Source organism: Myotis brandtii, unplaced genomic scaffold, assembly GCF_000412655.1.
Source record: "Myotis brandtii unplaced genomic scaffold, ASM41265v1 scaffold136, whole genome shotgun sequence".
In the NCBI taxonomy this organism is placed as follows: Eukaryota; Metazoa; Chordata; class Mammalia; order Chiroptera; family Vespertilionidae; genus Myotis; species Myotis brandtii.
The window spans coordinates 3288186-3301963 of NW_005354829.1; the positions used below are offsets into that span (position 1 = coordinate 3288186).

At 35.9% G+C, this 13778-nt stretch overlaps 1 protein-coding gene across 2 annotated transcripts in view; it reads left to right on the plus strand.

Moving 5' to 3' along the window:
• Window positions 1-13778, plus strand: part of FSTL5 (follistatin-like 5) — a 592573-nt gene that overhangs the window by 40716 nt on the left and 538079 nt on the right. For both annotated transcript variants that reach the window (XM_005860522.2, XM_014534995.1), the window contains exon 2: window positions 7773-7914. In XM_005860522.2, coding sequence (XP_005860584.1) covers window positions 7789-7914 — 126 coding nt within the window. In that variant the 5' untranslated portion in view covers window positions 7773-7788. The remainder of the gene's footprint in view (window positions 1-7772; window positions 7915-13778) is intronic.

Here is a 13778-nt window from a genome sequence, read left to right on the forward strand (position 1 = left end):
ATCTCACAGAACTGGACAGTGCTATTCATCAGGCATGGTGTCAGATTCCTCGCATCACCTTTCAGCATCTCATAGAGTCAATGCCAAGAAGAATCTCTGCAGTATTGAAGGCAAAAGGTGGCCCAACAAAGTATTGATGGGGTGGTCATAATAATCTGGCCACTCAGTGTATATCTATGTCTGTCTGTCTATCTATCTACCTATCTATCTATCATCTATCTATCTATCTATCTATCTATCTATCTATCTATCTATCACTGTTTATAACTATAACCATAAACATCTAGATGATTATATAACCATATCTTTATCTTTCAAGTTTTATATATAAATGTGTGTATATATATAGTATATGTAAAATGTATATAATACTATATTTTATATAAATATATAAAACTTCTGTATAACTGCAATTATATAATCACAACTGTAACCATCTATAACTTTAATAATAAATATATAGAACTATCTTCCCAGTGGAGATCATTATGATGAAGAAACATATAGACAATTTTTTCCAAAAAATTGTACTTAAACAATATGATTCTGTAAAGATGTCGACACTGATGTCCTTTCAGTGGACTTTTGGAAACTCTAGTGAGTAGTAAGTACAAAGTTGTTGGGGCTTAAAGAGATGTAGCTTCTGAGTGGTCCCTTAGACACTAAAGCATTTGCACACATGTGCTTTGCCTTTCCATAATGAATAGATTCAGGTCAGGCATTTTTCAGTATTTTTTTTTTAAATACTGACCTTGGGATCAGGACAGCTGCATTCTAGGCCCTCTCCTATTTTCATTACAGGTGCAACTTTTATTCTCACCGGTTCTCATTTTCCTCAAAGAAGAGGTTACACTAGGTCTCTAATATGTTTTTCAGTTCTGTTATTTGTGTTCTATATTGTACTTAAATATTTTATTTAAAAATTTTCAGTATGAAGAATTAATATAGCTGCAGCATCAATAGTTTTGCAAAGCAGGGATGGTTTTAGAAAACAAATATTTCCCAACTAAAATGCTTTCCATAATGTGGAATTTTCATTTGTTAAAAGCAGAGTATATAAATCTTAAAAAAATTAAATACAATTCAGCATGAATTCTTTCTCCCAGTGCAAGCTTACAATGTACATTTTCCACTGCAGTTCCTCTAAAATGGCATGAATATGTTTCATGTACACTGAGTTTCTCTCTCAGTTTCAGATTAAGCTGGCGTTTGAAAGGTATGATTGATTAAAATCTGGACAGTTTTGTTCATCCAAATTGAGGATTCAGATGTCATTGAATTAAAGTTCATTCTTCTTTGAAAGAGTGAAATTAATTTAATGATCACAGTTCTCATTATTTAACACATTTAATTCTATTCTTACCCCAGATGCTGAGAAAAAAGTTGTATTGCATGTTATAATCTTTCAAGATAGAGCATTACATTTAAAAGTTTTGGACACCTTCACAACATGAACCATTAATCATATAATTAAGAACTGAAGAAAATTCCATGTTTGCTAGTGGCTCCATAGAGATTTGAAAGACCCTTCTCCAGGTAGCCTGGACATAGAAGTCACATAGCCATTGCTCTCTCATATCACTGCATTTGTTTATCCCCTATCTTCACTTACCTTGATCTAAAGAGAATATAAGTGAAAGATTCTCTTTTCCAGTAGGATTCAGCCAGAAAAATTAGCTGTTTTTCTCTATGGCTACTTCTTTACAAGCTGTCTCTTTATTTCTGCATCATTATATATGTCTTTTTTGTTTAATTTTTTTTATTGCACTTTATATTCAATATTGTTTTGTAGTTTAAGATGTACAGCATAGTGGTTAGACAATCATATATTTTTCAAAATGGTCCCCTGATATTTCAAGTACCCAGCCGGCACCATACGTAATTATTACAACATTATTGGCTATATTTCCTGTGCTGCGTATTATGTGTGTTTTAAAAGTAGAATTAAATAACAGAACAATGGGCTAAATTTGATTGGAATCAGCCTTGCGTTCAGATACCAGTTGTGACACTAACCAGCTTTCTAAACTTGGACACTTTATTTAATATGTTTCTCTTTATATATTGGTTCAGTGTAAGTAATAATACATATTAGAAACTATTTTAGCATAATTAAATACCACAAGGTACCATCCCCGTATGTCTAGGGGGGTATATGTGACCTTCTTTCATTTGCTGTTCTCCCTTATGGTTATTCAACATGCAGGCAATGACTCTTAGCTTTTGTTTTGTTTTGTTCTTTAATTAGAATGAGTATCTGAAGTTAGTACATTAATGGAGAGAATCCACTGCCCATAGTAAAACTGGATTCTTTGGGGAATAGTTTTTCTAAGAGAAATATTACTTTAGAATTCATCCACAGAGTTCAAAGGGTGGGTATGAAGTTAGAGTGGATCAAAGACGGACACAGCTGCTATAATTGACTTGCCTGATCGATGTAAGAGATGTCTCTGTGGTCCTTTCAATTTCAGTTGCTCTAAGGAATGACAAGGTTGTCTGTCCTTGACAAAGGAGGCTTTTCCAGAGGAACTACCCATTGAAAGCCCAATTTTGATCCAGGTGTAAATGAAAAAAACCTTTGTGATAACCACAACTTAATTTCTAACTTGATTTCACAGTTTTAATGATTATTTTTCAATTACATGAAGAATATTAAGAATCCCTTAATGTATACCTGCTATTTCAAATTAATTACTTATCATCGTTAATTTATTCATTCATCTATTTATCAAAAATATTTATTGAACTCATGCTGTGTGCTAGGTACTGCTCTAACTGACACAAGTGATTAACAGAGTCTTGTTTTATGGAGTTAACATTCTGGATGGATGCAGAGAACAGCAAACAAACTGGTAAAAATATAGCAGGTCAGGTGATGACAAGAGCAGTGGGTTTAGTCATCCCATCCCAATGAAAATTTCTATCATTCTGTTTTTCAGATTGACCATTTCACTGTTTTTATTTGTTCTACTTCCTAGAAGCATGTACTCTTCTTCTATTTCAACTGAAGCTGCCCAACGGCTTAGTCTTTGGACCTCTTCTCTTCTCTTGAAAGCTTGTGGTAGTTTTTCTGGGTAGAGTGAGAGCCAGTGAGGATACTCCAGATGAAACCCTCAGGATACTTGGTTTCTCTGTAACATGTAATAATGTTGATGACGTGAGGGATTTGCTTCATCTTGACATTCTTTCTAATCAAAGGCACAAATCCACAGCATCTTTCCCCATCTCAAATGCTACATTTTGTTCCTAAGGCAATACTTTCACTATCTCAGTTTGTTTTCTTGTGTGATTAAAAGTAAGATTCTAGAGAATGTGTAAACAAATAAAAATGTCTCAACTTTGAATCTACTAAATAACATAGCTACTTTATTCTAAATCCTACTGCCATAAGCAGCACACTGTATGATAAAAGTTTGACTCAGGGAACGACAAATTTTTAAGAAGCGAAACCTCTGTCCATCTCCTTTAGCATCTATAAGTCTAAATTTGTTAAATCTAATGTTAGGCAGATACTTTTTTAGGTACATGTGCATTTTGTTTTCTCAAAGTTAATAATGAGGTTGTTTTTTGACGCTTCCATATAAATGTTGAGGTTACAAGGAAAAGTCATAGGATCATTATTGCACCATCTGTTCTAGCCGGTTTGTTTCAGTCAAGTGCTTTCTGTGTTCTTACTGAGCTGACAACAATCTGCCAATTAATTATGAAAACCTAACAGGTTGTCAGAGGTTACTATACTGAGAAAGTGAGCTCACCAGCCAGTATATCATGGGACTGATTACTGCTGATTTAGAAACAATTTCCAGAACACCTTCTGTGGATGAGTAAACTTTTAAAGACATAATAATGACATCTTTGGATCGTGTAGCTGAAGAAAACTCAGAAGATGACAATTAGTTTCTGAGAAGAGATATCTTTTTGTTTAGGTTGTTATATTATAACTATATAATTGGATTCAATTATTTTTCTTGGTAATATTTCTATTGAGACACTATTACAAGGTAGCTGTTTGCATAAGATGAACACAGAAACTATTCTTTGTCCTTTGTCTTGTCTAACACTGCACTGCTGAGCTCAAATGCCTATCTGCAATAGAAATCAGAGTTCCCTTTAAAAAAAGTTATTTGACTTTTAATATTAGTTCCCTTTCACTTTAGTTGTGATACCAAGTAAATTACTTCAGTTGTTTGAAAGCTTTTGCTGAAATAAATTATTTATATTATATCTTTATTTTTGTACTTTTTATTATTAAGAAAATTTAGACTTGAAATTCATAACACTATCAATGAAGAAATTAATCATTATTAACAATATAAGAGAAGTTACTTAAAATAGTACAAGTAGGTTGCATGTCCTGCATCAGCACACTGAGTTGTTTTTATAAACTCTTTGTAAAATTTCTTAAAAGCAGATATTCCTAGCCTATTGCCTTTAGCAGAGAAGATATTTCAGTAGTTAGTTGAAGTGGAATCACACAAGGTTTATGAGATTTTTGGCCATTTTTTAAAATTAATTGTTAACTTGCTTTATATTTTATAGTGGATGAAATAATTGTAGCCATATATGTGTATACAAATACAGGGTGTCCCAAAGTTATATACGTAAGTGTGTGTGTGTGTGTGTGTGTGTGTGTGTGTGTGTGTGTGTGTGTGTAGAAAAGAAAGAGAGGAAGAGAGAGAGGGAGAGAAGGAAGGAAAAAGAGAAAAGAGGAAAAGAAACCCTTATATGAGCAATATGAGCACTTTTAAGAAATGTATGACAACACCTTTACCCAGAGTTATGAAGGAACAGAGTTGTTGTCATGCTTCTTTCCCACCTCTCCTGGTTGAGCACAAAAGGAGCATAATATTCAAATATCTGAGCAATATATACCTTTACTGAGCTGGTTCCATTTGCTTTATTCTTGGACTCTACCTTGGATTTAAAATATTCCATTCATTGGTCTTAAAAGCTCATATTTACATCTTAGCAAATGATTAGACTGTACATAAAAATGACAGCAAAGTGATGGAATACAAATGAAAATATTTGTTTTTCTCAGGTTAGTTTTGTAGCAGTAGTGAAAATAGGGATTCCATTCAGCATTGACAGAATGCAAGAAAACAGGATCCTTCTTTTTCCTTTGAATGCAGGATGACATTCATTCATTTATGCATTTATTTATTGAACTAGAGGCCTGGTGCACGAAATTCGTGCATGGGGGGGGGTTGTCCCTCAGCCCAGCCTGCACCCTCACCAATCTGTGACCCCTTGAGGGATGTCCGACTGCCAGTCCAGAACTGCTGGCTCCCAACCGCTCGCCTGCCTGCCTGCCTGATTGCCCCTAACCACTCCCTTGCCAGCCTGATTGACACCTAACTTCTCCTCTGCCGGCCCGATTGCTCCTAATTGCCCTCCCTTGCTGGCCTGATCACCCCCAAATGCCCTCCCCTGCAGGCCTGGTGCCTCTCACCTGCCCTCTGCCGGCCCGGTCACCCCTAACTGCCCTCCCTTGCAGGCCTGGTCCCTCCCAACTGCCCTCGTCCCTCCCAACTGCCCTCCCCTGCTGGCCATCTTGTGCCCACATGGGGGCGACCATCTTGTGTGTTGGAGTGATGGTCAATTTGCATATTGCTCTTTTATTAGATAGGATGTCTAATAAGGGTCAGGTGATTTGCTAGACCCACATGCTATAATGCTGAAAAAATCACCCCATATCCCTGCATTTATGAAGTTTAAAGAAGAAAACAGATATATGTATAGTCTAGTGAAGCAGGCAATCATATTAATATTGTATAATTATAAACAGATGTTCTAAAGTAAAGGAAAACCGACCTATGATTGTGAGTGACTAGGAACTCTAACTCAGGCTTAGTATTATGGATAGGATCTTTGAAGGATATGTTTGATGTGTGAAGGCATTTGTATAATAATTGGGAAAGAAAAGATTGAATTTCATGTGGAAGAAATAGCATACAAAAGCCAATAGTAGGAATTGAACAAATAAGTTCAAAGAACTGAGTGAAGATTAGTGTGTCAGAAAAGCAGTTATTTAGAGAAAGAGAAAGACATGCTGAGCCTGGACTTGTGAGAAGTTGCAGGCTATGTTAGTAATTTTGTTTTTACCTTAAAGGTAAATTAGTATATTTTAAAATTACTGACAAGGGCAATAACTTAATTGTTGGATTTTTTGTAATCACTGGGGCTGTTGTGTGGAGAATGGCTTGAAGATTCATGTACATAAATGTGGAAGGACAGCAGGGAAGTGATTGGGGCAGATTAGGAAGAAGCGGTGCTGATAGCATGCGCTAGGGTTGTGACTGTAGACTTGGCGAGAAACTGATATGTGAGAGATATTTTCTGAAAGTAGAAATAACAGAACTTACCGGTGTGTTTAGTATGAAGGTAAGGGAACCAGAGATGTCAAAGATGTCCTCTTTGTTTCTGTTTGAGTAAATGGATGAATGAAAATCTGGGAAAGCATGACTTCACATGTGGGTATGTATGCTATGAGGAGATGCTTTTGAAACATAAAGATGGAGCTGTGAAGTAGGCTAACTATACCAATTAGGAGATTGGGTGGGTGGGAAGCAGTACATGTATTTGAAACTATAGACTATGTTGAAAACGCCAAGGCTGAGTGAATGGAGTAGAATAAATGGCTAGCAATGAGATTTGATAAACTATAGTATTTAATAACAAAGTAAAGGAGTAGGATTAACTCACAAAAAGAACTGAAGAATTGTCATAAAATCTATAGAAATAGAAGAGAGGGGTGTCATAGACATCAAGTAAAATGACCGTTTCTTGAAAAATGAACTGTTACTTTGGTAGTGACATAGAAACATGACTGAAGTAGACTATGGTCAGACCATAGATTGAAATATACAACTCTTTACTAACAGGGTTAGTCAATTGGTTAAGTTGCTCAAGAAGTCAAAGGTACAGATTCACTGAAGAGGAGAAAGAGCTCTTCTATTGCCACAATACGTACAAAGATGTGTTGGTGAAAGTGGTGAAGTGAAATTTAATTGAACTGTTTGTAAAAGGGCTTAGTGTTTATATAATAATAAATGCCATTTTACAATATTCTGGTATATCTGAGAACATAGAACATTGAAAAGAGTCATAGGAATTTTTGTTGAAAGCACTTAAAAATAATTTTTTAGGAGATTTCTTTGTATTTTTTACTTTTTAATTTATTTTGTTTTACTTAAATGCCCTTTTTAATACTATTGGAAAAATGTATTCATACCTTAATATAACCCATTTGCATAGTTTCTGTAGTACCTCAGTTTATTAAGTACTACTATAGTAGACTGTTTTCTTAATCTCTTACCAGTCTTTACCAGTGAATTATAATAACTATAGTTTTATTAAGCATTATTCACCAAACATACTCAAAGAGGAATTCAAGATTTATAAATATGTTGATAATTGTATTCTGTATGGATGCTTAGAAATTTATGCATGGTTCACTGTTTTCTTTTTCTTTTTCAATTTTTTCAACCTGCTTTTATTAATTTTCTCCTCAATGCATTTTTATTGGCCCCTATATTCTACTTAATAAATGTTGTAAGGGCTATATGAATGAAAAAAACAAACTGTATTTGTTATGGTAAGAGGATATTAATTTATATTTGGAGATGCTTATCTATTATGGATTCAGTTGGCAATTGCTGATAATTTTTTATTTGGTCAGTGGAGATTTCTTTGCACTATTTAATACCTTTTAATACGTTTGTTCAATATATAATGCATTTTCTGATTGCTTGCAATGTTAATTTTCACAGGTGAAAAGCAAAAAGGATGTTTAAGTACTGGTCAGCTGTTTTGTTTCTTGGATTCATTTTTTTGGAGTCAGAAGGAAGGCCAAGCAAAGAAGTAGGATATGGCCTTAAATCTTATCAACCTCTAATAAGACTGCGACACAAGGTACAGTCACCATTCTGAATTTTCTCAAAGGTCCTAGTAATTAGGAGCTAAACTATTAGTTGTTTGATTTCTTATTCATCCAAGAGGACTTACTTAAGAATATGCTTTCAGAATATAATTTTCATGTTATGAAAAATATACATTTTAAAACATAAAATGGTAGTAATTTATAAAATTGTATAAATTTAGAATTTTGAAAATTTTGACAAAGTATAGAGATGGCTCATTTAAAAATATATTATTAAAGTTAACAAGTAGTAATAGTTTTATAAAATAATTAAATGTGTTAAGACTTAATCAATCAGATTATTTCCACATTAATTTTAAATTTAAAACTTGTAAAACTAAAGCAAAAGTGTTATGTTCTTAAATTTGTTATAAAGGTAAACTAAGAAAGGATTTTTATACTATGGGGAAATACATAGGTTGGTAAAGGATTCGTTTTTGTAGAAATAATGAAACATTTTAATTTTATAAAAGATAATTTTGGACAATAAATACTTCTTTATGTTAAATATATTCAAGTATAAAATAAATATACATTTAAATATAAATTACATAGATTACTCATAATAAATTAAGCTAGTGGTTTTATTGTAATAACAGATCATGATAGTATAAATAGCAAACTTAAGTAAATATTAAATCAAATAAAAGTTTATAATACATTTTGGTTTACATAGAAAGTAGAAAAAGACAAAAAACATACTAATTATGAGAGAAAAAATATTTTTAAATGTCTTATACTATTTGTCTTAAAAAAACTTTTAAAATAAACATATAAGCCAGTCAGAGAAAGGAAGGTATCACATGATCTCACTCATATGTGGAATCTAATGAACCAAATAAACTGATGATCAAAAATAGAGCCAGAGACATAGAAGGGAAGGCAGGGGAGGGTAGGAGGGAAGAGTTCAACCAATGAACTTGTATGCATATATGCATAACCTGTGGACACAGACAATGGGTGGTGAGGGCCTGGATGGGGAGCATGCGGGGAGAGGTTAATGGGGTAAAAGGAAGACCTATGTAATACTTTAAATACTTTCAACAATAGAGTTTACATTCAACACACATCTTTGGCACTTACATTATATATATATATATATTTGCTAAATTCTTTCGTAATATTATAATCTCTGTATAGAAAAGCCTAAGTGACCGTTAAGACTGGTCGACCAAATATACTGGTTGACCAAACAACCGGTCGACCGGTCACTATGACGCGCACTGACCACCAGGGGCAGACGCTCAATGCAGGAGCTGCCCCCTGGTGGTCAGTGCGTTCCCACAGCCAACCTCCCACAGTCCCTCCCCCTGGCAGACCAGCTCTGATCAGCCCTGATAAGCCCTGATTGGGACTGGGCTAGACGGCCCTGATCGGCCTCTATTGGCCCCGATTGCCTGATCCCCAGCCAGGCCAAGTAACCCCCCACCCTTGCACAAATTCGTGCACCAGGCCTCTAGTATTTTAATAGAGTGACTAAGCTTTACTGGGATTTTTATGTGGCAGACACTAAGCTAAGATCTGAATTGTATTATTTTATCTTCAAAACAATCTTATGAAGATGTACCTGTTTTCATCTTATAAATGAGAAATCAAAATTCATAGAAATGTTAAGGATTTTTCTGAATACATAAATTCTTTAAATATATTAATTAGCTAGGGATAACATTCAGGATAGGTTTGATAGCCAGAAAAATAAAAAATAAAATAAGAAAAAATGTAAACGTATACTTCAATGCCAAATATCATTGTAGAAATTTAGTCACATGTAAAAGTAAATATGTTCTTAAAGTTTCTGGTCTGGGTAAATACAAGGAAAGGATTGACCTTATTCCACTATCTTTAAATTATTATTCATGCCCTCTACCTCAGGGACTAATAATCAGTTTTATCCTATCTCAATACTTAGAAATAATAACACCTTTGTGAATATTGTCAAAACACATTGTTAATACAACATATTGTCTCATACTCCAACATTCCCAATAAGTATTTATTTTGTACTGTGTGTCTGCCCTAAGTTATGCATGTTGAGGTTAAAACTATGACTTTCTAATCCTGTTATTCCTGTGCCATGAACACAGTAGATACTATTTAATTGAATCTCTGAGAGTCTTTAACTAGAAATAATACTTGATTGCTGGTATTTAAAACAGAGAGACAGAGAACATCATGGTGGTACTTAATTTTGAAACAACTTGGGAGAGAAGTGAAATTAAGCTACAAAAGGCATTTTGTGAGTGAGTGTGTGTGTGTGTGTGTGTGTGTGTGTGTGTGTGTGTGACCATGTGGAAGTGTGTATTTGACAGGAACAGAGAGGCACCCTGAGTTGTGCAAGCCCCTGTAAGAACCACCAGATAGTTTCCACTCACACCCAACTCCCACCTGACCACTGGGAACTACCTTTCCTTCCCCTTAGAGCCTTTTTATTTTGTCTGTATCATTCATTATTTAGATTCTAGAAATACCTGGTCATCCTTTTTTCCACTGACTCTCATTGCAATTAGGCATATATGCCACTTGATTGCTGAGGCTTTCCCAAACCATAATTGAAAATGGAATAACCATAATCATTCCCTATCTCCAACTTTTTATATCTAATTTCATCCAAAGAACTCATCACTCTTCCTCAAGATATATATTTCATTGATTTTTTTAATGTTTTGTTCCATTAGGTTGTAAACTACTATACATCTTGCTGTACTCCTGCACCTAGAACAGTGTTTGGCAGGTGGTAAACACTCAACAAATAGCTAGGAAATGAATGAGTCCATTTGCTGACTAGAATAAGACAAATTAGGATGATACATGTATTTGTATTATGCAGTGAATTCCACATAATTATTTAGTTCATTATAATTGTTTCATTAATTACAATTAGTAAATTAATTAGGTATAATTTTATTTTTTATCATTTAATCAGAGTAAAATCAACAAAACAGTGCTTTAAAACTGTATATAAAGTATTTTAATATTGTTACACAATTTCCTCCTATTTATTTTTTCACCTACATAGTTTTATTTAAATTGCAAAAAATATAAATTCTACATGTCTGTAAGACTGAGGTAATGCATAAGAGATTTTCTATTTGGATTATGTTTCACTAATATTAAGTATTAGTTATTGACTAGAAAACTAAAACATGGATAATCAATAAAACCAATCTCCAGTTCTGATTAGCCATTTTCCATATTTTCCCCAGAGGACTTTTAGTACATTGAATCTAAACAAATAATATGTATAGACCTCATATTTACCAAATATTTGTGTGCCAACTGTGTAATGAATCCCTTCTTGGGACCAAAATGTGAAATGTGAGACTTCTGAGATTACATGGACATATTGTAGATCTAAATATAAATACATGTGCATATTTATAAGTTTTACAAATACACATAAGTGTGATTGAAAATATATTTGTGTTTCAAGATAAACACAAGTAGCATAAATTCATCATTCTGATTATATAAATCTTAATTATAGTCTACAGTATATGTCTGAGAGAGCTAACCATGTATTTCATACAATGTGTTTCTCCAACAAGCATTTATGAAATATCAAATGCAGGAATTCATTAGCACTCTAGAATTGTAAAATAGAGTTACTAAATTCAAATCCTCAAAATGGTTATCTTATTTATTATTATTTTAAAGTAAACAGTGCATACTTACATTGTGTTAGGTACTTTCATGTTGAAACTAATTGTTGAAACTTAAAATAGTCCTGGGATACAGGGAATGTTATTTCTGTTTAGCCAAATGATATCATTAAAACTTGGAGAAGTAAAGTAACTTTCCCAAGGACAAGAGAGGGAACAGACAGAATCATTGAGACGGGGAAAAGGAACCACAAAAAAATAAAGAGGATGATGAAGGTAAAGCAACATTACACTGACCTTGAGAAAAAACATCTAATGCTCTTTCAGATTGTTCTCTCTGCCCCTCCATACGCACAACCACAGTGTTCCCATGTCCATTTCTTAGCCAGACTGACATGAATGTCTTCTCCTAAATGTTGCTGTAGCTCTGGTTTAGGGCCAACTTCTCAATGAAGACTCAGTGGGATGCTTAACTGCTGGTCTCATTGTCATGTGCATGAATAATGAACTTCCTGAAGTCTCCCAAATTTTGAACCATCAGCAGTATTGGTGTTTGCAGAGAGGTCTTTACAGAACTTAATCTTCTCAGGCATTTAGTATATGTTAACTTCTCTGTTAGGTTTATTCTATACATTTGGTCATTTAATTTTGAGTATTCTTATGTGGTAAGTAGTTTTATTACTGTTTTATAGATGAGGAAATTGGGGTTCACAAATGTTTAGTAATCATTTAATTTCACATACTGAGCAAATTAGGAAGCAGGATTCAGGATTTAATACATACATTACCTGATGAATACTTTTGGTAGTAATTTGACCTATAGGTCATATATTTCCTATTCTCCCCTCATTCTCTTCACATATTGATAAGAATTTTATTAATTGGTCGCTTTGTGTGCGACGCTTTGTGGTTGGATGAGACTTGGTATCTAGTTCTGGCCAATGAGTAGTGAGCACTGCCATGCAATGCATCTGGGCTGAACATTATCACTGTAAAATCTCCCTGAACTCTCTTTTGCCTCCAGTATGGCAAACGGATCTGATCAAGGTAGTGGCAACTTAAATATCCCAAGTCTAAACAACTAGGATGAAACAAACATGTGGTTAATTAGTGATTCTCTTGTAATGTGAAAGGAGCGGGGTGGGGGGGAACTTCTGTTTTAAACCACTGAGATTTGGGAGTTGTTTGTTATCTCAACATAACCATAGTCTATTCTCATCAATAAAGACAGAACTAGAATTTAAATTCATATCACCTAATCACAAATACTGGGCTCCTTTCGCTGTACCATCTTGACTTTCTGTTTCACTTCCACTCTTTGGGATGTTATTACTCTTTTATTCTCTACTAGGGGCCCAGTGCATGATTTCGTGCACCTTGAAAGGATCTGTGGGCTGCGAGGCTGTGGTGGGCACAGGGGCAGGTCTTGGCCCTTTGTCCGCGCCCTCGCCCAGCCCCTCCTGTCACAGCCCCTGGCCCCTATCTGCTGGCAGCCCCATTCCTGCTGCTGCCGCTCCCAGGTGCTGATGGCGCTGGCCCCGCTCGCACCCACTGATGGCGCGGAGCAATTGGGTCTGGCGCCAGCAGCGGGTACAAGCCGTGGCTGCTGCCCCGATTGCCCCTCAGGAACAGGGGGCCCTCAGGGACGACTGGGGCCAGCAGTTGCTGCTTGCACCTGCTGACGGCGCCAAGTGATTGGGACCAGTGCCAGGGACTGGAAACGGGTGCAAGCAGTGACCCCAGCACTGGCAACAGGTGCAGGAGGGGCCATCGCTGGCAGAGGATGCAAGAGGCGGCTGCCAGCCCTGATCACCCCTCAGGATCAGGGCGGGTGGAGAAACCCTGAAGGGTGATCAGGTTGGCAGCCACCACTCGCACTCACTGACAGCGCTGAGCAATTGGGGCTGGTGCTGGCCTCGGCAGTGTGTGCAAGCGGTGCTGGCGCCAGCAGCAGGTGTGGGCACCGGCAGCAGGTGCGGGCACTGGCAGCAGGTACGGGCACTGGCAGCAGGTGTGAGTGCCCGGTGGGACCGCAGTGTGCGGGAGCAAAGGATTTTCAGTAATCACCAGAAGCTCGCCCCGATGACAGCCACTGGTGCCCCACCTTGATCAGGCGTTCCTGCTCATCTGCTTCACCATCCTGCTATGGCCAATGCCCAGCATGTTCCACGTGCACCCACTGGTGGTCAGCATACATCATAGCAACTGGTTGTTTGTTTTTTTGGTTGTTCTGTCTATTTTCATATTAGGGATGGATA